Source organism: Columba livia, chromosome 11 (genome assembly GCF_036013475.1).
Source record: "Columba livia isolate bColLiv1 breed racing homer chromosome 11, bColLiv1.pat.W.v2, whole genome shotgun sequence".
Lineage (NCBI taxonomy): Eukaryota > Metazoa > Chordata > Aves > Columbiformes > Columbidae > Columba > Columba livia.
In genome coordinates this window covers 13581038-13603932 of record NC_088612.1, presented here as the reverse complement: position 1 = coordinate 13603932, position 22895 = coordinate 13581038, and the positions used below count along the sequence as shown (strand labels likewise).

The 22895-nt window shown below is 42.3% G+C and overlaps 1 protein-coding gene across 1 annotated transcript in view; it reads right to left on the bottom strand.

Annotated features, from left to right (window-relative positions):
• IQGAP1 (IQ motif containing GTPase activating protein 1) overlaps positions 1–22895 on the bottom strand; it is a 60327-nt gene that overhangs the window by 17677 nt on the left and 19755 nt on the right. The window contains exons 3-22 of the mRNA XM_065076877.1: positions 21902–22058; positions 21453–21530; positions 19401–19477; positions 17968–18035; positions 16813–16926; positions 16206–16384; positions 15457–15547; positions 14814–14977; positions 11337–11421; positions 10062–10225; positions 9534–9694; positions 8898–9022; positions 7089–7252; positions 4322–4412; positions 2540–2707; positions 2045–2187; positions 1548–1718; positions 338–421; positions 168–239; positions 6–75 (exon numbers count right to left, since the gene is read on the bottom strand). Coding sequence (XP_064932949.1) covers positions 6–75; positions 168–239; positions 338–421; positions 1548–1718; positions 2045–2187; positions 2540–2707; positions 4322–4412; positions 7089–7252; positions 8898–9022; positions 9534–9694; positions 10062–10225; positions 11337–11421; positions 14814–14977; positions 15457–15547; positions 16206–16384; positions 16813–16926; positions 17968–18035; positions 19401–19477; positions 21453–21530; positions 21902–22058 — 2426 coding nt within the window. The remainder of the gene's footprint in view (positions 1–5; positions 76–167; positions 240–337; positions 422–1547; positions 1719–2044; positions 2188–2539; positions 2708–4321; positions 4413–7088; positions 7253–8897; positions 9023–9533; positions 9695–10061; positions 10226–11336; positions 11422–14813; positions 14978–15456; positions 15548–16205; positions 16385–16812; positions 16927–17967; positions 18036–19400; positions 19478–21452; positions 21531–21901; positions 22059–22895) is intronic.

Genomic DNA, 22895 nt, shown 5'->3' with positions numbered 1-22895 from the left:
CTTACTGAGGGTTTTGTAGTCTTCTCGTGCTTTGTTTGCGCGGATAAAGGCTTGAATTTTTATAACATCATTTATCTAGGATTAAAAAACAAATAAAGCACTTGACCTCATTCTGGAAATAGTAAAAACACCAGGTACCGAATTCACTTAACAAGATAGCCTCTTACATGGTTTCTGAAATACTGCAGACGATCTCTGTAACGTCTTCTGGCTTGATACATCCTGGTCATTGATTGAATCTATAGAAGGGTAACCAAAATACTCACATAAAAACCTTTCCCACAAAATTCACTAGCCAAAAAGTTTACCAAAAGAGTCAGCAGGCAGCCTTCCCTACCTTCACCACTTGGTCCTTTTGTGCTCGCAGGTAATCCAACCGGGTTTGATAGGCCTTCCTCTGCTTGTAGCCGCGCCACTGGGACTGAAAACAGAAAACAGGCACACTGACTTTACTCTTCTAATTAGAGAGAAGTAATTACCAACCTCACCTTCTTTCTGCTCCTCAGCTTCAAACTTCCATTTCAGCGAAGCAGAATGTGAGGCAGACATGCTTATGCTATCAAGAGATACACAGTACCAAGCACTAACTAATTCACCAACTGGAATCACAAGAGACTAGAATTACCCCATGGAGAGCCTGGACCTTCTGAAGCACAGCTCAAGATCAAGGATATAACTAAAGAGTCAATTTGACATAAGGATCGTGCATTAGATGCTGCTGCTGGCAAAAACAGTGATGTAATGTTATAAACCTGCAGAACAGACTCTCTGCTACTGATAGGTGGAACGGAAGATAGGTGACGAGTTGGACTACACTTAAAGGCAGAGAGTGGTATTTTAATTAGCTGGGAGTGGTTTGGGGGGTGGTTGTGTGGGTTTGTTTTGTTTTTTTTTTTCCAAACATACATGCAGAGCATGTGCTAGTTAGGCAGAAACAAACACACATGTGCTGCTCAAATAATAAAGTGGTAATAGGGTACAAAGCATCTATTTCACTTGCACACATTTCAGTTACAACACCAGAGAAAGATTTATTTCACTGTTCTCCTGTAAGTGCACCCAACCTCGCGCTGAATTACCCCACTATCTCTTTCAGGTCCTCAATCCTTCAAATCCCTGGACAAACTTGAAGAGAGGAAGAATCTTATTTGGGAAAACTGAAAACCATCTTGTTTCTCCTCAGTTCATGGAGAATCACAGTAGTAATTTCATCACAAAGTATTATCAACATAAAAACATACAACACACTTCATGTTGCACTATTCCCTAAATACTGAATCTGACAATAAAATGACAGGTAAAGCTTCCTCAAGTAAGTTCTTCTCTTTCCAGTTCTGCCTGATAAGACTTTATTGACTAGATATGACATAGAAAAGTAAATAATATGCCAAAATTCTTGAGAGAAGGAAATGCCTTTAGCTAATTTGCAAAATGAGGTGAAGAAAGTTGTGTGTTGTAACTGAACTGAATAAAAACAGTCAATAAGCTTGCACAAAGAAAACAACTGCAGAGTACAAGTTTCAAATGCATTTAAAGGATATAACTACCTGAATGCAAGTGATTGCTGGGACTTGTTTCTTCAAAAAATTCATTCTTGAGTTGAATTCCTGGCGAACAAGATAACCTCGACAGCAAGCCTGAAGTTTTGTAATAAGGTTCTCATTGGCCAGCCACAGCTGCTCTCGGTTGTACGCCGCAGTGACTCCAGATATGGTGCTCTGCATCGAGGTTATGGTATGAAGAAAAGCCAGAAAAAGAGGATGTTACATCAGCTTTCCATATTGTACTAACAAGAAACTTCCAGGTTGCCTTTCAGTGAACAGCAACACCATCATCCTGTACCCTTTTACCAACAGGACATTTTTGTCTGAAATGGGACAAGGGGTTTTGACACCCCATCTGATGATGGCCAGTGAAATAAATGAGTTACTAAGCTTGTTAACATGAGTACAACGTTAAAGTGTTCTCTCTTAGAGATGCCCTAATAGTAGGAACGGTAAGAATGTCAGCTTTTCAGAGAAAAGATTTATGTTTTCTACCCTACCTGTATCTCCTCCCGTGACAGCTGTGTGTCATTCGGCACAAATTCTGCTGGTTCATCCCATCCTCCCTCTCTGGTCCGCAGGTTATGGTAATAATGATAGCCTCCTCTCACCCAGTGCTTCACCCATTCACTGCCATTGCCCCCTAAGAACAGAAACTGCTGTGTAAGTCACAAAAACAGACAAGTGTCTTACCTTTCCTGCATACAAATGTTAGAACTAGGAAATGCACACACACAGATGCTCCTATCTTCAGTGAGAGAAGGAATGTTTCTGAGTCCCTAATGACCTCATACAAGAACCACCTACACATAACACATTCTACAACTGGAGGCTATTCTACTGTTCATTTTTTTTTAAACCTTAGCTCGCAAAGCATCCACAATTGCCACCTGTAACAGAAGACTTATCCCCAGAGGCTTTTTTACCCCTGGTTCCAATTCCACATGCAATAATATTGAATTTATTTCACTAACAGTTAGCTACTCAAGGTTCACCTGCTGCCACTTTTCTTTTCTTGACTTCTGACAGCTCTCGCTGGTATGTCTCGGCACATTCCGGAGTGACTCCATACAGCCCAACGTCTGGCGAACGCAAGGCACTCAGCGTCTGGCCAATGTCACCATGGTCCACTGCTTCATTAATGGCCAGAATTCCTAAGGAGACTTTGATAATACAAGGGAGCAGGTTACCTTGGCATCCAGGGGCTCAGCGACTCACAGCAAACACAGGACAACGGAACGGAGAAAGGCAACACAAACACACACAGTTGGGGTGTGAATACACACAAACATTTAAATGTATATAAATACAGAATGTAAATAAAAACCAGAAAACTTGCAGTAGAGAGGCCTCTTCAGTACAGTGTCCAAGCACACGTGTAATGCACCTGACAGCACGTACCTGCTGTGCCCCAAGTCCCAGTGTGTGCTGATCTACCACCAATATTTCCCAACAACACACAATGTTTTAGCTCTACTCTGACATCTGCCACAGATGCATTAAGAACTCATTTTGACGGTAATCCAGTCCAACCCCATTCTCAAAGCTGGGAGAACTTCAGGGCCTTGTCTAACCAAGTGTGGAAAACCTCAAAGGACAGAGATTCCACAGTGTCTTCAGACAACCTGTTTCAGAAGGCACCAGAGAGATTCCAGACTCAAAAACTCTTCAGTTTCCAGTACAGTTGCCGATTCAAAGCAAAATCAGAAGGGACTGACTGTGCATCTTTGGATAACTTTAAGTATCAGGCTAACATCAAATCAGAAGTTTTGGAAGTTGAAAGTAAGATATTTTGTCAGCACAATGGAGATGAAGAAACAGAATAAAGAAAAATATAAGGTGACTCTAAAGAGAGAAAACAATCAGTTTACTAATACCGTGCAAAACAAGTAGATGGGTGCAACTGTTGAATGTAACAGGAAATTAGAGAGAGTAAATGCAAATAGAACAATATCATATTACTTTTTAATGTATAAAAACAAGCTCTCTGAAGCATGCCGTACCCAGCAAACGAACAGCATATACTGAGAACAGGATATTAGAATATATAAGACAACTATAAAAAGTCTCACGTTTTGTTAAACTTTCTGTCAGGAAAAAATCCCAAAGAAAGAAAACAAAACAACAAAAAACCTCAAACAAACCAAAAAAAACCACCCAAAAAACCACCAACCAACACAAACAAACAAAACCAAGCAAACAGTAGTAATTACTTCATTGTTTCAGGAGACAGAAATGACACCAATGCAAAGACACTTGGATGCAAAGATGGTTGGGCCAGTTCACCTACAAGCTGCACTAAGGAGCAAAGGGGGTTATCACTGATGTGTATTATTGTCTGTATTTGAAAAAGATGTGAGGTAGTCTAGAAAAACTTTGTAGAACTGAGACAAGACAACAGTATGCCACACAAACAAAATGAAAGGCACACCAGAAAACAGCATTTAAATTGCGCATGTGACTTTCTCATACCTAAATAACCACCCACAGGCACACACAATGCAAATGACAAGCAACTCAATAGAGATTTGCCCAATGAGGTAACATGGTCACATGCAAAACTGGAAAATGGCATATCTCTCCAAAAGATAAGAAATACAGTATATGAAGAATCTGACACACACTCTCCAAAACCAAGCACTACATGAGAAGCACATAAGGGCATTTGATTTCCTTTGCCACATTTACACGACGTTTCTAGCTCCCAGCCTTTCCTTAAGCAACCACTACTTGGTCAATAATGAGGATTAATTGCAATACTGTGTGACAGTACTCACATCTCTCCGACTCCTCCGTGTCCTTGTTAGCCCTATGAATCCCATCCTGAATTTCATCGAGCCAAAGCACAGCTGTTTCATCCTGTGTGTCCTGAGGGGAATATGATGAGAAAAATATACACAGCGTGAAGAGAAAAGTAGCACTATTTTTGCAAAGTAAAATAACCCATATCAACAACAGCCAGTACAGCAGGTTTCCGTATCAGAGGGAACGAGAAGCAGTTCATTGTTTCTAGTTCCCTCTAACACAAGGACACCCTGTGCATTTGTGACCACCAGAGACTGCTGTGGCACTAACAAATTAACACCTCCTCCCAGGCAAAAAACCTGTTCTGGAAACAGAATGAAGAAGAAATTCTATCAGTGGGAATCACTCTGATAAGCAAAGAGAACACAAGGCCAGGGGCTCACCAGCGGTTAGTCCTACAGCCATACTTGCTTAGAGGATGACACTTTCCAGGGACACAAGTCAGTCCTTGGACAGAACACAGCTACAAAGAATTCCCAGAACAAAAAGCAGCCAAAGCACGTCTGTGTGCAGCAGGTAGAAGCCCTCGGGTAACTAACGCCACATCAGCTGTCCTTGTCCCTGCCCACAGAAGTTCACAAGCCTGTACAGACTAGCAAACCAAAACGCATTGTTCATGTTGTGGCTGGGTGTACACACACAGCCTGAGCCACGTTTTCAGTCTTTAACACATGGCTCATCAAGGGGTGGTGATCAAAGAGTATCCTGTATTTTGGCTGGGATTTGAAGAAATCCAGTCAACTGACGTTACATGCAGAAATTGGAGAAGAGCAATGAGCCAAGTGTTCAGCAAGTCCCAAAATATACAATAAGAACAATGATGCAGCAGTTGCCAAGCGCAGCTTCTCCACCCCCACTGTCGCTTCCTGTAGGTAACTACGGGAAGAAACACTGAGATGCAACAGCCACCCCTCCTTGACAAGTCCACAGAACACAAGAAACATTTACTTCTGGTATGGAATAATATTCACACTGCACAAAAGAGCCACTATTTACAGTGTTCAAGTACTCTGGGGCCAGACTGAAAAAAAGAAGTTTCTTTACATGCCCTTCACATTTTTCCCTGTTTTGGCCGGTCCAAACCTGATATGCTTAATGAGTTATCGTTCAAGGGACAAATGTGTCTTTCACAGGTAGATTTCATCTGAAAGCCCACAGACCCACAAGAGGACCAGCAGCAGCAAAATTCCTGTCCATGGAGCAGGAGAGAACAACCGAAGGAACAGCTTCCTCTACTGTGACCTCTACCAGCAGAAATCAAGCCACAGATCACTGAAACCACCTGTGCTTCCCTACAGATTCACTGCTGCAGGCTTTCCCGCAGGTACACACGTGTTCCATGGCACCAAGTCCACTGTTCTTCTCTCTCGTTACGTGAGACACGTACACTATCCAGGCTGTCTGGCCAGTCACAGACTGCACAGCTGCAAGGAACCACAATCCCTCCCAGTCCCATGGCACAGAATCACCAGTCAGTAACAGTGCACTTCATATAGTGACTGTTTTCCCCACAATGTTACTCTATAGTATGATCTGTCAGTTTCTGAAATTACTGGCATGCTGCTGAGAGGAGCCCTAAACTGAACATATGCCTAAATAAGGTAATTTCACGCCAACTGAGAAGTTACAAGCAGGGCCTGGCACAAGCCTCAGTGCACACTAAAAAGAGTTCATTATTTCACTCTGACTCAGCCGGAGGAAATGCTGCAGCACAAACCAGGTTCCTAAGCAACATTAACTCTTTCAGGGCCCTTGGGGAAGCTGCTAATGATTTTCATCAGAAATGCACACAGTTTTCAGCTATTGCCATCACATGGGTTTATCTTCCGTTAAAAAATTCGAAAAAATAAACTAAAAAAAAAAAATCAGTATTCAACACAATCTAGATTTTAGTCCCCATGCAAAATTCTGCATTGGTGTTAGTGCAAACACCCTCAGGCCACTAAAAGCAGAGATGTCTGCTGATACTTTGTAAATAGATTAGGGAAAAAAAAAAAAAAGGTCGGTATGTCATCTACACTGCTCAAAAATCAGCTGCGTACACACACACACACACACACACTGATCCTCACCCATAAAATGAGACTCTTCCTTTCCCCATCTTCAGCTTCACATTTAGCCAATTAGTGAAAGTGGCAACTACGGACAAGTAGGTAGAAGCCCCTGGCTAATAAGACAACTACCACTCAAAAAATCATTACCAGTGAGTGTCACCAGGTGAACAACAGGCACTGGTATACATTTTTCTAGTAGCATGCATTTTGCTTCATTTATTTTTTCTAATTTACCACTTAACAGATTTTTCCACTTTCAGAAACTTTCTTTTTGCCATATATAACCGTGCCTACGACTACAATTAACAATACTAAAAGAAAATACTTAAGCTTGCAGGACACTTGCATTCCGAAGTTCAGAACTCCTAGAATGAACATGGTCTCCTTGTAAAAACAGATGAGACATATTATTTCTCCCCAAGAGATACACATCTCATGTTAGCAAGACATCTCGCACAGTAAATATTCTTGTACCCATCTTTGTATCTCACGAAGATTCATACAGTCTGGCTGCAAATCTCTTTCTCTAGTACAGAAAGATGCAAACTGCCTGGATGAGATCAGGGGATGGTATGCAGAATGCCCCGCTCTCCACATCCAGTTTTGATTCTTGGCTTTCAGGACCAGTAATGAGCCCATTACACAGATGTCAAGGTTTATCATGAGGTACATCTATTGCACTCACCTGTGCTTTCTCTCTCTTGGCTCGAAGCAGTGTATCCTGGTAATGCTGTGCTACCTTTGGGGCTACACCCTCCAGTTTTGCTGCAGGAATCTGTAAGGCTTGAAGAGTCTTTTTGGTGTCCCCTTCATCCAGAGCTTCATTGATAAGACCAATTGCCAAAATCCCTAAGAAGGAAGGCATGGGGGAGAGATACAAAGTTCCATTTTTGATCAACAATAAACATAAGCATTGTTTCAGAAGAAAAGTGGAGTTAGTCCTTCCTAAACCAGGCTGAGAACTGCAATATTTTTAACAGAAAGCTTCCTTTACTAGTGAGGAAAACAAGACTATTTTTCCACCTGAAAGCAGTCACAATGCCTGGGCACTGCAATGAAAAATAAGAAATTAGAAAAAAAAAATCCCTCAGGAAGACCACATGCAAGGACAGAACTGAGTCTTCGCACATCCAACTCTCTGGAAGAGAATTATCAAAGCCCAAATGGCCAAAGTTCATAGGTTACAGTTTTCCAAGGCGCTCTCTTCCCTAGAAAGAAATCTTCACATGAAGCTAAAGTAACTTCGTATTTCAGAAAACTCTTGTATTTAACATATGTAGTATCAGCTATATTATCAGAGATGTGGATGCTATTCATGTACACTAAAATTTACCATTCAGCTATACAGAAATAAACAAACATAAATACCTTATAGTTAGCTAAATATGAACAGAGTCTACATCATACATGTCCCACCCACAGCAACTATCTCCTGTGAATCACAACGTAGGCCAGGTTGAGATGGACCCTAGAGGTCATCTGATTCAATTCCCTCTTAAAGAAGGATCAATGCAAATCAGGGTTTGATCAGTGCAGAACAAAGAGATCTTTTAGACAAAAGAAAGCAAGGGACTCAGTGTGGGGATTTCCAACTTCGATTAGTGTATCCAAAGATTGTGACCTTTTCTTCCATGCAGGGAGACGATCACAAAACAAAATTGTATATGAAAACCAGAACATGTCAGGGAAGAGGGGTATTTGGATGGAGCAGAGATTAGGGAAAAATATATGTTAAGGACACTACAAGAACCAGGATCACTAAAAGCATGGCATGGTTTCCATCAAAAAGCAGATATGGTCACTATTTCACTTAGGAAAGAGCACACAATATAAACAGTAATTCTCTCTGATTAGTTTGCTAATATGGGCATAACAAGACTACTCCATGGCACAGCCATGTTGTGGCTCCTCAGCAGAAACCATTTTAAAATTTGAAACTATTTACAAGGACAGTGGAAATTAAAGATATATGGTTTGTATGCCTTGAGGGCCTTCTCAAACTAATTTAACTTATTCACAGAAAGAAGAAAAGTGTCCTTCCATGTGGGCATATATGAAGCAGACCAAAGAATTAAGTAATTCCCTGTGAGAACACCTTATTTCATTACACAGTTTTCTGCACTTTTTTTACAGGTAAGGAGTGTTATAAGAAACAGGGTGTTGGGACTACACAAACTTTCAGACTTGTGCTGTGACCTCTTACATAGAAAACCTACTATGAAAGTAACATCTCATTGTGTGCACCTACGGGTCTGTGTTTGTGTGGTTTCCAAACAGGAAACCCAGGGTCTATTTGGAGATCCAGGAAACAAGTCAATCAAGATAGCAGGCTCTTAAATAAAAATTTAACCCTCTCTAGAGTATGAAGACTTTTCAAGGTGAAACACAACTCACCAACTATGCAACAAGACATCTGTTTGTCTCAGTGTACAATATAACGTAGCACTCCTTATGAGCTAGGATCAGACTAGCATGAATCGTACAGAAAACTTACTTTCATGCTCTTCATGCACAGCCACGTTCACACGATCAACACATGACTGGATATCATTCCATGTAATAAATTCATTTCCTTCTGCACGTGTTTGAGCTTTCAGCTTCATCAAATCATCGATGTATCTGTCAAAGAACAAAAACCAAACCCAACAAACATCACATTGCAACAGGCAGGCCAGGGAACACACAACACAGCATGAGAATTGTACACGAAGTGGAAGGAGTGACATGAGGGTTTTAACTGGAACAAATATGAAGTGGGAAGAACAGAAAGAGGAAAGGCTGGATACAGGATGGTCAGCCCAAATGTGAAATAATCGCCAAAAGCACTAAAGCACCGAATGAGGGTCCAGGGCAAAGAACACAGTGGGTGAGCGAGCACAGCGTTACTGACAACCTGATGGTACCACAACACGCTTCAGCCTGAAATCCATGAGAAAGCACTGAGACAGCACAGAGCTTAGACCAGTAAGAAACAGTAATCGCAAAAACAAGATGCAAGAGCCAACAGAGATTAAATCAATACCATAATAAACAACACAGAAGGAACACAAAGAATTGGGGGGCAGGAAATTCAAAAAGTCACAGAATACAAGGAACATCAAAGACAGACATAATTGCTTGAAATATCCACCTCTGAGAGTTCTCATCCTCAATGTTTGTAAGGCCTGTGACAGGACTGCTCAGTTGTTTCCACACTGTATTCACATCCCCTGAATCCAAAGCCCTATTAATCAGGGCCACAGAAGACAGCATTTCGACAGCAACAGATAACTCTGGATGGGTGAGGTTACCCTGCATACAAAGAGGACAACAAATTAACTCCACTTGCTTTTTACAAACTATTGCTGCATATAGAACACAGAATAGAGTAGTTGTCAGAATAGACAAATAACAAAGCAAAGGGGAAACCCTCATGACACAGAAGGAGAAAGATGAGTATCATATACAAAGCTACAACATCAAGTAAGAGATCAAAGCAGAATCTTACAGGGCCAAGTAGCTCAAGATTTAGGGATCAAACTTGACATCAGAAAAGACTGAACACCAGAGCAGTTCTACGAAGACGCGAGACAGGTTTGTTTTGTGTTTAACAAAACAGCCAATGTATATCCAGTGATCCATATCAACTTCCAGAAATAAGAGAAAATGTGGTACTTACTTCAGGGCTCTGTTGCTGCAAGGTGGCCAGCTCCCTTTGGTAAAGATCTGCAGCAAATGCATAAACCTCTGGTAACTGGGCCTCTGGATTCATCATTTCTGCCACAGTCTTCTTGGCATCACCCATTCGAATTGCAGAATTAATTCTGGCTACTGCCGCCAGCCCTAGAGTTCAAAGAGGCAGCACAAAGAACCAGGAAGGCAGACAGTTGAGTGTCTATTAATAACAGCACTTTTATTCTACTCAATAATCAGATACCTAACAAGAAAAAGAACAATTCCCTCAGCTGCAGGGAATAGGTGAGGCTTTCTGATCCAAATTAGTCTTCTATTACTGCAGACAGCTAAAATACATAATGCCTTCCTTAAAATAAAGCTCATGTTTAAAACCAGTTCATCTTTTTGTCCATTATCAAAGGATTGTTTCACCATTTCAGTCTTCTGATAGTAAGAAGCCTCATAATTGCAAATTTTTGCATGGATGATTGGTAACATTATTTTTCCTGTGGACATCTATCCTGGGTCTGTCCTGCTCAGGGCAGTGACAGGCACTTGACAGTGGGTACACCTTGGCTAACACCAAAATAGCATAAGCAGGCAAACAAATGTCAAGTTCCATGCTGCAAGTGAGGTACTTCAAAGGTGGCTTCCCAGTTGTGAGACATTCACTATTTTCCTCTTGCATTCTAAACCCTCTCCCCCCACATCTCTAGTAGTTGCCTCCCTGCCTATCACAAATTGAACTAATCGCTTCTGCATGGGCGGAACCGAACATTCTTCTCCAGAAAAAAGCTCTGCATGTTGTCAGAAGCATCAATCAAAAAACAATCAGCCATTCTATTTGCCACCTGATATTTAGGAACAGTTAAAGGTTCAGTAGCTCAAACCAAGTAAGGTTTATGTCAATGGTCAGAAGGTGATTTAGTTTGACACCTCATGGAGCAATCCACATTTCCTTCACAGATCCACAGCACACAAACCCACACAAGCATTCTGGAAAAAGAGGTTACTTAAGGTGGACACAAAAGTTCCATGTTTAATATTTCAAATTGTATGTCATTATCTCCAGCAGCATTCTGACAGCTGGATAAGAGACACTACAAATAATTGGGCAACCACCTCTCTTTAATGTTCTTAGCGTTCATGAAGTACTTAAAGAACTTTCATAATAGTTTGAGAGAGACCTCACATATCTCCACAGACCAAAATGTTTTGCTTTCATCCTTTTGACCACATCCATGGTCACTTTGCTGCAATAATTTCTGCTGATCCTTACTTTGCTGATACTGCTGTGCTGCCCTGTTAGCAGCATCCACTCCCAACTGCAACTCTTCCTTCTGCAGAGGCCCTGTAAGGCCAGCCTGCAAAAAGAAAGAAACCAATGTCAGCTTACTTGCTTTGAATAGCTCAATAAGAAGAAAAAAACAAAACAAAACAACAGCTTTTCCTTGAAACACTAATGCCACATAGTTTCTGCAAACAAAGAATGCTACATATGTGAGGAAGACGGAAATTACTCACCAGATTCCCAGTTCATATGTTGAAAAACCATATGTGTGCAACCTGATCCCTTTTACAGTATTAGAAGTGCAGTCCCACAAACACAGCAATCTAAGGCAATACCCAGCTTCCAAAATTATGGAACATTTAAGATATAGGGGACAATTCTGTGGTAAAATGATCCCTGTACATGAGCTGCATGCTGGAATGAAATTAGTACTTGTGCAGTTTGCCACGAAGTGACATGTTAATTCATGTTCCATTTTACCTCTGAGCAACAAAAGAATTATCATAATATCAAAATGGACAACATGCAGTTCTAGCTTACACATACATGCTTCTAGAACTATATGGTACCACATGAATACAAATAGAAAATGAGGCTGAGTGACTGAGGAGCAGGAGGGCCCAAATAACTGGAGTAGTAGCCATACAGGTCACAACTTTTTGTGTAGTTCACACAGTAAAGATGTTAATTCTCCAAAAGCACCAACAGACCACGATTACATAACAAGACCTTTCAGTTCCATTCTGGAAGAACATGTAATCTGACCTTGAAGCTCAGAAAACAGTTGAACTTGTTTTTTGTGGCTACTAAAAAACTTGGTAAAAATCTTCCCCATCCTGTTTCATCCCTAGAGACACCTCTGGACAACTATGGAGACTTTCTGCAGCTCTGGCACTGCATACAGGCCTCTAGTGTCTCCTGTTCATTTCCCACCCCGCAAGCATTAGTGTACAGGCACTTCAGTGAGGCAACTGGCTCATGGTGACTTCCCAAGAAAAGAGTAAGACACCAGAAGGCTGTGCTGCCATTCAGCAAGGCCTGGACAGGTCAGAGAGCTGGGCAAAGAGGAGCCTAAGGAAGCCTAAGTGCAAGGAGGGCAAGTGCAGGGTCCTTGAGCTGCTGGAAAGCAGCTCTGTGGAGAAGGACATGGCAGTCCTGGTGGCCAGCAAGTTAACCATGAGCAATCAATGTGCCCTTGTAGCCAAGAAGGCCAGTGATATCCTGGGGTGCATGAGGAAGAGTGGGGCCAGCAGGCCAAGGGAGGTTGCTCCTCCCTCTCTGCTCTGCCTTGGTGAGGCACATCTGGAGTTCTGTGTCCAGTTCTGGGCTCCCCAGTTCAAGAAAGACAAGGAGCTACTGGAGGAAGTCCTGCGGAGTGCTACAAAAGATGATCAGGGGACCAAAGCATCTTTCTTACTAGGAAAGATTAGAGAGCTGGGTCTCTTCAGTCTGGAGGAGACTGAGAGGGGATCTTGCCAGTCCTGATAAATATCTTATGGGTGGGTGTCACTAGGATGGGGCCAGACTCTTTTCAGTGGTGCCCAATGACATGACAGGATAAGGGGCAAAAGGTACAAACTGATACACAGGAAATTCCATCTGAATACAAGGAGAAACTTCTTTACTTTGAGAGTGACAGAGCCCTGGAACAGGCTGCCCAGAAAGGTTGTGGAGTCTTCTCTGGAGACATTCAAAACCCACCTGGACATGATCCTGTGCAACCTGCTCCAGGTGCACCTGCTTTAGCAGGGGTATTGGACTAGATGACGTCCAAAGTTCTCTTCCAACCCAAACCATTCCATGATTTTCTAAGAGACTCCCCTCTAACACTGCTCTCCTCACTTCTGTATGTATGCTACACATACGTCCCCCTCAGCCTTGTCTTATAGGTTTCAGGGTGTCTCTTATCCACATTGCTCTACACCCTTTGCTTGCCAACCTAGATGACCACTTCCCCACTTGGTGACATGACCACCTTGCCCTAATTCCTATAAAAGATTAGACCAGATACTTTCAACAGTTTGGGAACAAACATGGCATAGGGTTTGATCACCACCTTCATTCTGTAGCATACTGGGTAGGAAAGGCCAGCCCAGACTCTTGACATTTGCTGACTTGAAAGAAAACTAAGAGGGCAGTTTTGTGAGCAAAGCAGCGTGAACGACTTTCTGAGGTTCACTTCAGGTTTGTCAGCACTGAGAACACACTCCTACTTGTCCTCATGCCTTGAACTGCTGTCAGTAAATATGCTAAACAATGCAATACCCAGCTACGCAGTGGCTTACAACGGGAAATGACACTAATTGCCTGTGGCCCGACACCGAATGTTTCCCACCTGCCAGCTCTCCTGATTTAAGACTTAAACTATCAATGAGGTCTGCTCTAGTGCCTTACGATTTAACAGTGGTAAGAATTAAAAGCCTTACAATAATGCATAGCTACCCCCCTCCAAAAATAAACAGAAATTCAAACTTGACACTTATTCAGGACCTCAATTTAAACTGCCAGGCCTCACTACAGATTCAGCTCTCTGATTGTTTGTCATGTACTATTTCTACTTCAAACTATTGTTCAAAGGCCATAAAAACAAATTTTTCCTCAGCCTCTTACTGTAATTATGTGGTGTGAACTTTTCTATGTCTTTCCACACTACCTGCAGCACAAAAACATCTCATCTCCTCATCCTCGACAGGTCTTCCAGCAGGCGCTATTGGGTCACGTCATTGCATTTTCTACCTATGGCACAAGCACCTATGCATCCTCCAGTGCTCAAGATCTGTTCTGTTGTAACTGTGTAACTGACTTGTCTACATTTTTCCTGATCCGAACACATGCAATATCTTGTCTACCTTGCTGCAGCTTTAAAAAAATTCCTTAAAGAGATGAAATAGCAATAACCATCTTTGCATAAGCATATTTTTCCCCTATTAACATACACAGAATCCACTGAAGACTTGGCTTGAAATGAGAAACTAAGCTTAGCCCTAATTTTAGAATCATAAAATAATTTACGTTGGAAAAGACCTTTAAGATCATAGAGTCCAACTGTAAACCTAACACTGCCAAGTCCACCATTAAACCATGTCCCTAAGTTCCACACCTACAAATGGTGTATGGCAGGATTCTCCACAGTATATGCTGAACTGATAGGTATTTATAAAACATAAATATCCACATTTTTTGGGCAATGACAATAGTGAAATGAGAAGGAAGATTCACCTATATTATAATGGTTCTATACACATATAAGTTAGTATTTTAAGATTTAGCGAAAGTATTTTAACTATATACATATGAACATTATACTGGCCTTTCATATGCAGATCTGAAAACTAAATGATACATATGCTTACTGTACACTTCTCTCAGTGTTATTGTCAAACCAACTTTAAACTGTACTGTAAGTGGTGGTATGGTGAAAGGGGGAAAACCTTGTGAATTAGGGTAATCTTGACTTTTCCATACCTCCTGTTTCTGCTGTCTGTCACTCAAAAACTGCTTGAAATACCAGTCACAATTTTCTCGTAGCAATCCTCGGAGTCCCAGGGCTGGTGTTGCCAAAGCTTCATACAATGCTAACACATCTCCTTGTTCCAAAGCCAGGTCTATCTTTGATATGGCTGCATGTGCTAGGAGCAACAAAGTAGAGGTTTGACAGAAATGTTCAATGAGGAAGTCCCATGGCTTATCTATGTGACATACTGCTCAGAAAAAAACACTCTTAGACCTGGTGGATACCAGGTTAGGTATGTAAACTGAATGGAAGACTTCCAAAGTCAATTGCAAATTAGTACTTGAAAAAGAGGCTGAAGGTTGGAAATAGCATGCATCACTCAAGATGAAGAACTAGGGGGAGGAAGACGGGGGAGGACAGCGATATGGACAATCCATTTCCTAAGGGAAGGGCAACAGGAGCTATGTACTAATATGTACTATGTACTAATAATGAGCAAAAGAAAAATACCACCAACAAAACACCAACAAAAAATCCCCCAAAACCAGGGGAGCTGCCTCTCACTTTTGTTAGCGTTGCAGAAAGGGAGGAGGAGCACAGGTATCGTTTTTAAGTGCTCTTTTAAACAAGACTATTATTTAGCATGACACCTACTGTTCACTTTATTGATGTTTCCCTGAATCTCAGCTTGAGTCAAAAGTTCTTCATACACATCTCTCTCTCTCTCTGAATTTTCTGAGGCAATCTGAAGATGAAACAAAAACGAATCAGTGTTTCTACAGTTACCTTTGCTCTCATAGATCTTCTCAATGAAGAGGTCAGAGAGGTTAACTGTCAATATAGAGCTGTAACAGACAGGCTACCTCTACACATGCAAAATGAAGCCCTAAAAGTAAACACGTATAAAGTAAGTAATACTCACACTCTGAAACAGCCTAGAAACACCTTATTTCAATGTAATGGCTCTATATGAACACACAGTAGAGCTCCCAAACGTAAAAAGCAGTACACATTGCTAGGCATCTGATATATAACGTCCTAAACCAAAACCAACCCCTTCTGAGAGCATCAGTCAGTTTTGCTCATCATTTCATTGTTAAGAAAATGTAAATATGTCATATGAAAGTAGAGGGATAGCATTCCCAGCATATACAGGCTGACATAAATTCTCTATGCAGTCCATATTTCAGACAGCTAAAAAGAAGAACACAGCAAACTGCTGCCCGTCTTTACAGCAGGGCAACAGGTTACTGGGGAACACATGAGAACACCCCAGGAGTGAAGCTGCCTAACAGCATATGTACGGGACTGGAACATACATTCTGTGAATTCCCCACAGTTCACATTGCAAGACAAAACTGCAGTGCATGCAAATAGGTGGTTTGAAAGAATAATTAATCTACCCTATTTTTAGCATTCTCCATCTTGTCTTGCTTTGCTCTGTAGAGTGTGTCTTGGTAAGTGGATTCCAGTTGATCATCAAGATTTATTAGCATGGCGTTAGGGTTCTTCATTGCCATAAGAGTGTCAGCTGGAACCTGATGGTCGATTGCTTCGTTAATGGCAATGACAGCAGCATGTACTGAAAAACAAGTCACAGCCTGCCAGTTAGTGTCAAACACAATAGCTCCATTAAAAACTGAGAACTTAATTGGAAAGAGCAGAAGAATTATCTGGAAATTAACTCGAAAGAGCAGAAGAATTATCTGGAAATTAACTGGAAAGCAAAAGAATTATTGAAGTACCTCTCAATCCATCACAGCTTTGTGTTCTTGACAAGAAATGGCAGCCTGCTTCCTAGTACGATACCCTAGCTAGTCAAATCATCATGTTCCAGAAACAAAAGAAAAAGGGAAAGAAGAAAACCCTTTTTGCAGTCTTCCAAAAGGCGTATCAAAAGCATTGTACTATCTTACAAGAGGTGGCGTTAAAATCAACACTAAACAAAAAAAGGAAATCTAATCTGCCGATTAGAATAATTGCATAAAACACAACTCCATTTTTCCTTACATGCTGCTTCATCCACAGACAGTTCATTCGCAAGAATTCCTCCAATCTTGCTGAAGGCAGGCATCTGAATGCCATACTTCTCCAGTTCAAGCCTCATGTTACTGATTTCCTCCTCTGAAAAATACATAAAAACACTGTTACACAGGATTGAACACATTAGGAATCAGCACTGCTACACCAATTGCTGCTATGAAAAAAATTAGGATAACTACAATAAATTACAACTACTGTTTAAATAATATTTTGAACATAACTCAGTAAGTGAAACAAAATAAATGAAAACTGACAGACATTTTGCACACTTTTCATAAATATCTACATTTCTCCCAGAAACTCATAAGGGAATATTCTGTAGCCTTTCTCACTAGAAACAACACATGACTCTCATGAGGAGCTGGGAACAGACTCCATCATTCTGAGGAGCCTCAACTGTAGCTGCCAACAGGTCAGGAAATGCACGGGCAGTATTTTGGCATTCCTGTTTCCCCACAGAGAGCCCATGGTGAGAAAAGTGAATGGAGGATATTGAGACAGGCTGCTGCCAAATACCATACAACTCAAAAAGAGAGTTGTTAGTTTAGCATTTTATAGGTACACTCAATAACTCTTTTGAAGAAAAATAAAGTTTATATACCTTTAAAATCAGATGTGTGCCCTCAGGCAAGAACCTCACTAACACAAAACACAGAATTTGACACTTTTGCAAAAATCAAGGAACTGGAACCTCAAGGAGGCAAGTGGACATGAGACCTTGTGCTGAAATCTGCAGCATATCAGCTGGCAAACCTTTCTTCAGGTGACAGCACCTCTACTTTAAACTGTCAAGGGAAGTCAGAACCATTTACTGAGTTTCAAATCAAAACCTCTCCCAAGGGGATGGAGGTGAGGTTTGAGCATCTTACAACAGTGGAAAAAAAGGGGCTGTTATCTGCAAAAGTAATGATTAGCAAACTAATGGCTATTTAACAGCCTGGCTCAGAAGTACCCAAATCAAACCATTTTCTTAAATTACTAGAACTCTTCACAGACATCAACTTTTAATTTAATTTGCATTTAGGATATCAACAGTAACCACCCTTTAATTGATCTATACAATGTCTAGGAGGGTACGAAATAAGGCAGCACACATATCAGCACTATTTTCCTTTTTTTTACCTGTGAAGTCCACCTTCCCGTATAAATCCTGAATCTGGGGGGCAAGACCCAGCTTGAACAGGTACAGGCTAGAAAAGAAAATAAGTAATTAGAAACAGTAATTTTTCCTTGTGGTTCTGACAAGGACATAGATCATTTAGGAGACAGGGACTTAAGAAGCCACTCAGGTAAGCTAATGTAACAGCTCATAATCACCAAGACGCTGAGCAGACTCCTCTCTGTCCTCAGCTACACATAACTGTCCATCACTTTCAAGTCTTCACAGAATTACAGGATGGTTGAGGCTAGGAGGGCGCTCTCAAGTTTGTTTTGTTCAAAATCCCTCCTCAAACAAGATCACATAGGACCAGGTTGCTCAGGATCATGTCCAGATGGCTTTTTAATATCTCCAAGGGTAGAGACTCCACTACCTCTCTGGGCAACTCATACCATTCCCTGGTCACCCTCAGAGCAAACATGGCATTTCCTGATGTTCAGAGGGACTCTTCTGGGGTTTGGTTTGTGCCAGCTGCCTTGTGTCCTGCCATGGGGCACGGCTGCAAAAAGCCCGGCTCCATCTCCATGGCAGCCTCCCCAGAGAGCTGCACACCTGCTGGGATCCCGGGCCAGCCCTTCCCCAGGCCCACAGCACCAGTTCCTCAGCCCTTCCTCACAGGAGACGCTCCAATGCAGCAGCCACCTTGGTGACCTCCCTCCAGCCCTCCCAGCACATCTGTGTCTCTTATGCTGGGAGCCCAGAACTGGCCCCAGCACTGCGGGTGTGACCTCCCCAGGATCCATCGAGCTGATTTGGGTTACTGCAATGGTGCTAACGCCTTCACTTGGAGCTGCCGAGAAACGGAACTGGTGCAGAGGAGGGGTTAATCCATAACCCATACACCCAAGGACAAACGAGACTGGGGGAAGAGAAGCAACTCCTTTCCTTTCTGCCTGTAGTGCCAGCTCAGCACAGATCATATACCCTGTATTAAAATACACCATTATACAGGAATATTAAAAATAAACAATCACTGAAGCAAATACCCATTACTCTGGTAAACTCAGTTTTAATGTGAGTAGAAAATAGAGGGGTAAGCAATTCCACCCTTTCACATGACCTTAACATATCAAATCTAAATCTCCAATCTTTATAAATCTAAACAGAATTTTTCAGGTGTTCCTTTAAGCCCCAAAATGTTCAGCTCTGCTCAGAGAGCAGACAGGGAGGGTGAGAACTGGCATTGGAAGGCAGCAATCACAACATAACTGACTGGTTCTTTTTCTTTAAGCATCTGATTTGGCCACTGCCCAAGGCAAAATACTGGCTTCATGCATCTTTGCTCTGACCTGGTAAGATTGTTCTGCTAGAAAATTCATCCTCATTCAGCCCTCTCACTTTTCAGCCTTGCAGAAAGATTTCAGAAGCAGTTAGATTTCTGCCTAGCAAGCCTTACCTGAGTGCGTGTATACAATAGATACAGCGTGGCATGTTCTTGCGATCATAGATGTCTGTAGTTTCTGGGTAGAATATCTAAAGGTAAAAAAAAGTTAGCATTCTGAATTTTACTCACACTATATAGCCACATCGCATAACCGCGACAAGCCTGACTCTTCTGCAGTACACTAATGAAACAGCCCACAGAACAAAACTCTTCAAGCTTCTCTGCCCTGTCCCAACATTTCTCCTGCTTGAAGTGCCAGTCCCTTGGTTCTACCACCCAAACCAGGGCTCCCCTTCTCCTGTGCACATTCTACACCCATGGATGAGTACACCCGTTCTTTTGTGTGCCCACCAAGACACTGGTTCATGAGCTATTAGCTAGGACTTCAACAGAAGCTGAGAGGTGAAGGGCCGTTACGTTCCAGTTATCAGAAGGTTCCTTGCGATTGCCTATGAGCACAAATAGCACTGCTCTTTCTGTAAAGGCAAGAGCAACTCAGGGACCCTCACAACTCCACAGTGCCAGTTCCCTGGCTCTCCTGCATGGGAAAATACCTAAAGCACCAATACCTCTGTCAATGTACTGGACTCCAGCCCAGTTTCTTTAACATCTCCTCATACATTTATTTTCCTTCAAAACTCAGTTACATCTGAAAATCTTGCCTCACACCTGGCAATTCTCTCTGTCTAGCTCCCTCCTCATTTATTTTCATCTAGTAACATTAACAGCATATATCAGTATTTCCTAATCCCAGATTTGTTCCAGTAAGATTGTCATAAATCCCAGCAATACTCACTAGGAAATCTCAACAAGTTATTTGAAAAACTTTGCCAAAAATAAACCGTTCAACTTGCAAGCATGTATGCTAACAAAATAATCAAATCACAGAATTGTTTTGGTTGGAAAAGACCTTTAAGATCATCAAAGCCAATTGCTAACCTCACACTGTCAAGTCCATCTTCAACCCATGTCCCTGAGAACCTCATCTCCACGTCTGCTCAACCCCTCCAGGGATGGTGACTCCACCACTGCCCTGGGCAGCCTGTTCCAATGCCCGACAGCCCTTTGGGGAAGAAATTGTTCCCAAAATACAACCTCAACCTCCCCTGGTGGAACTTGAGGCCGTTTCCTCTAGTGCTGGTTCTTGATCCTGGCGAGCAGAGCCTGACCTCCCCTGGCTTCAAGCTCCTTTCAGGCAGTTCAGAGATCAGGAGGTCTCCCCTCAGCTCCTGTTCTCCAGCTGAACCCCCAGGTCCCTCAGCCGCTCCCATCACACTTGTGCTCCAGCCCCTCACCAGCTCCATTCCCTTCTCTCAACTCGCTCCAGCACCTCAAGGTGTGTCTTGGTGTGACGGGCCCAAGACTGCCCCCAGGATTCGAGGTTTGGCCTCCCCAGTGCCCAGAACAGGGACGGTCACTGCCCTGGTCCTGCTGGCCACACCAGTGCTGGTTCCAGCCAGGACGCTGCTGCTATGCAGGGCTTAACAGAGTCGAGGCCTTTCCTGCTCCTCACATCACCCTGCCAGCGAGTAGGCTGGGGGTGCACAAAGAGCCAGGAGACACACCAGAACAGCTGCCTCCAACTGACCAAAGGGATATTCTAGACCTTATGACACTGTGGTCAGCAATAAAACTAGGAGGAAGGTTTGCATGGGGGCCACTGCCCAAGGACTGTCTGAGCATCGGTCAGTCAGTGGTAAGCAACCGTTCTCATCTGCATCACTTGTCTTTCATGGGTTTTATTTCTCTTTGTTATTTTCCTTTTCATTGTAATTTATTATTATAACTACTATTATTATTACTATTTTATTCCAATTATTAAACTGTTCTTATCTCAACCCAGGAGTTTTCTCACTTTAACCCTTCCCCCATCCTGCTGTGGCATGGAGTGAGTGAGCAGTTGTGTGGTGCTTAGTTGCTGGCTGGAGTTAAACCACGACAATAGGGATGCAAATCTAGTAGATGAAGAATTAACTAGATGAAGTCTGCTGATTTTTGTACAATAGCAAATGCTTCCGTGGAATGTAAAGATTTTCTGAGATGTACGTGGAACACAGAAATTACCTTGGGGAGACCAATCTCAGCCATGGCATTCAGCCACTGGATAACATTATCTGTGTGCCTGAAGTGCAGACCAGTCGCCTGAAATAAAAATAGGCAGGAACAAGGTGGGGGGGACAGTAAGAAACAAAATATCACAGCTGCCAGGAACAGCAGGGAAGTTCATTGACACAGAGAGGGAAAACAATACCCTTACAGAAAAGAAAACAGAAGTCTTCTCTATACAATTATAGTGCCTGTTTATGAAAGTTCTTTCACATAAGTACAAGCTCAGATACAAAGCTGAGTCTTCCCCTGCCCCAATTAACCATTGTTCTAGGGTGACAGTGGAGTTTTTCAGGTAATACTAATATAAACTAACCTTCTAATTACTTGCTCACAGTACCTCCATGTGCACATTTTCCTACTTTAGATGTCTACCTAAAGCAGTATCTATGGCCAATAGGTCTCACCTTGTATCTAGTTTGTTCCCTATCATATATTTTCTTCACTGAAACCACTTTAGGGGAGAAGAAGTTTCCCAGTTTGGCCAGGTAGACTCCGTTTCTCAGTCCTTCTTCCAGCTCTGTCGTGGGAGGCAGCTCCTCATTCAGACAGGCCTCCATCCACCTGGAAGAGCAAGGAGAACAAAGTTGGTTACCTGAGTATATCTCCAAGGTGTGAACACAACCCCACGCTAAACAAGTTTCACGCTGCTACTACTGTCATACTCTAGCATATTTACTCAGCATTGGGGGTGGGAAGCAGGTACAGCACTATGACACAATCAGTGTCATTGAAACGCTGGTCAGTAACGCTCCAGACAAAATGTTATGGAGAAGTATGGATTTCAGTAGCCAGAGTTTCACAAGTAATCAAGGTACCACCTCACCACCTTGTTTCTCCTTCAGCCCATGATACAGCTGGTACTGGTCTGGACACAGCGGCCAACCTGTCTTTTTAACCAACTTAAATCTTTCTCTTGAGTACAAGCTTATCTCACAAGCATCTCTTTGCTCTCATTAAGTATTGGCTAGTGATTTCATGACTTTGTACCATTTATTCAAGCTCTCTCAGTTGATCTCAGAGAGGCCCTGAAATGTCATCATTAAGTCTCCCTTCCCGACCTATATGTTTTCTCCCACCTTACTATACATTTCAAGAACAGCAGGAGAATACTGGAACAAGCATTCCTCTCCTCATAACACCTGATTTTCCCTTGACTTTTTTCCTTCCATCTCATTTAATGTTATCACAGATCCTGATGACAAAAACAAAGGTTACAACAGCAAATACTTTTGAAGAGTCCCTGTTCTCAAACAGAGGTGCACCTCGACATTTCTTCTGCACGGAGCCCCCAGGCGCTGGTACTGCAAGCTCAGCTGGGCGGCTTCTCCCACACACAACGTGCTCCCGGCTGCTCTTTCTCTGAAGAGGAGCTGCAGGGCCATGGGCCACTCCTAAAGC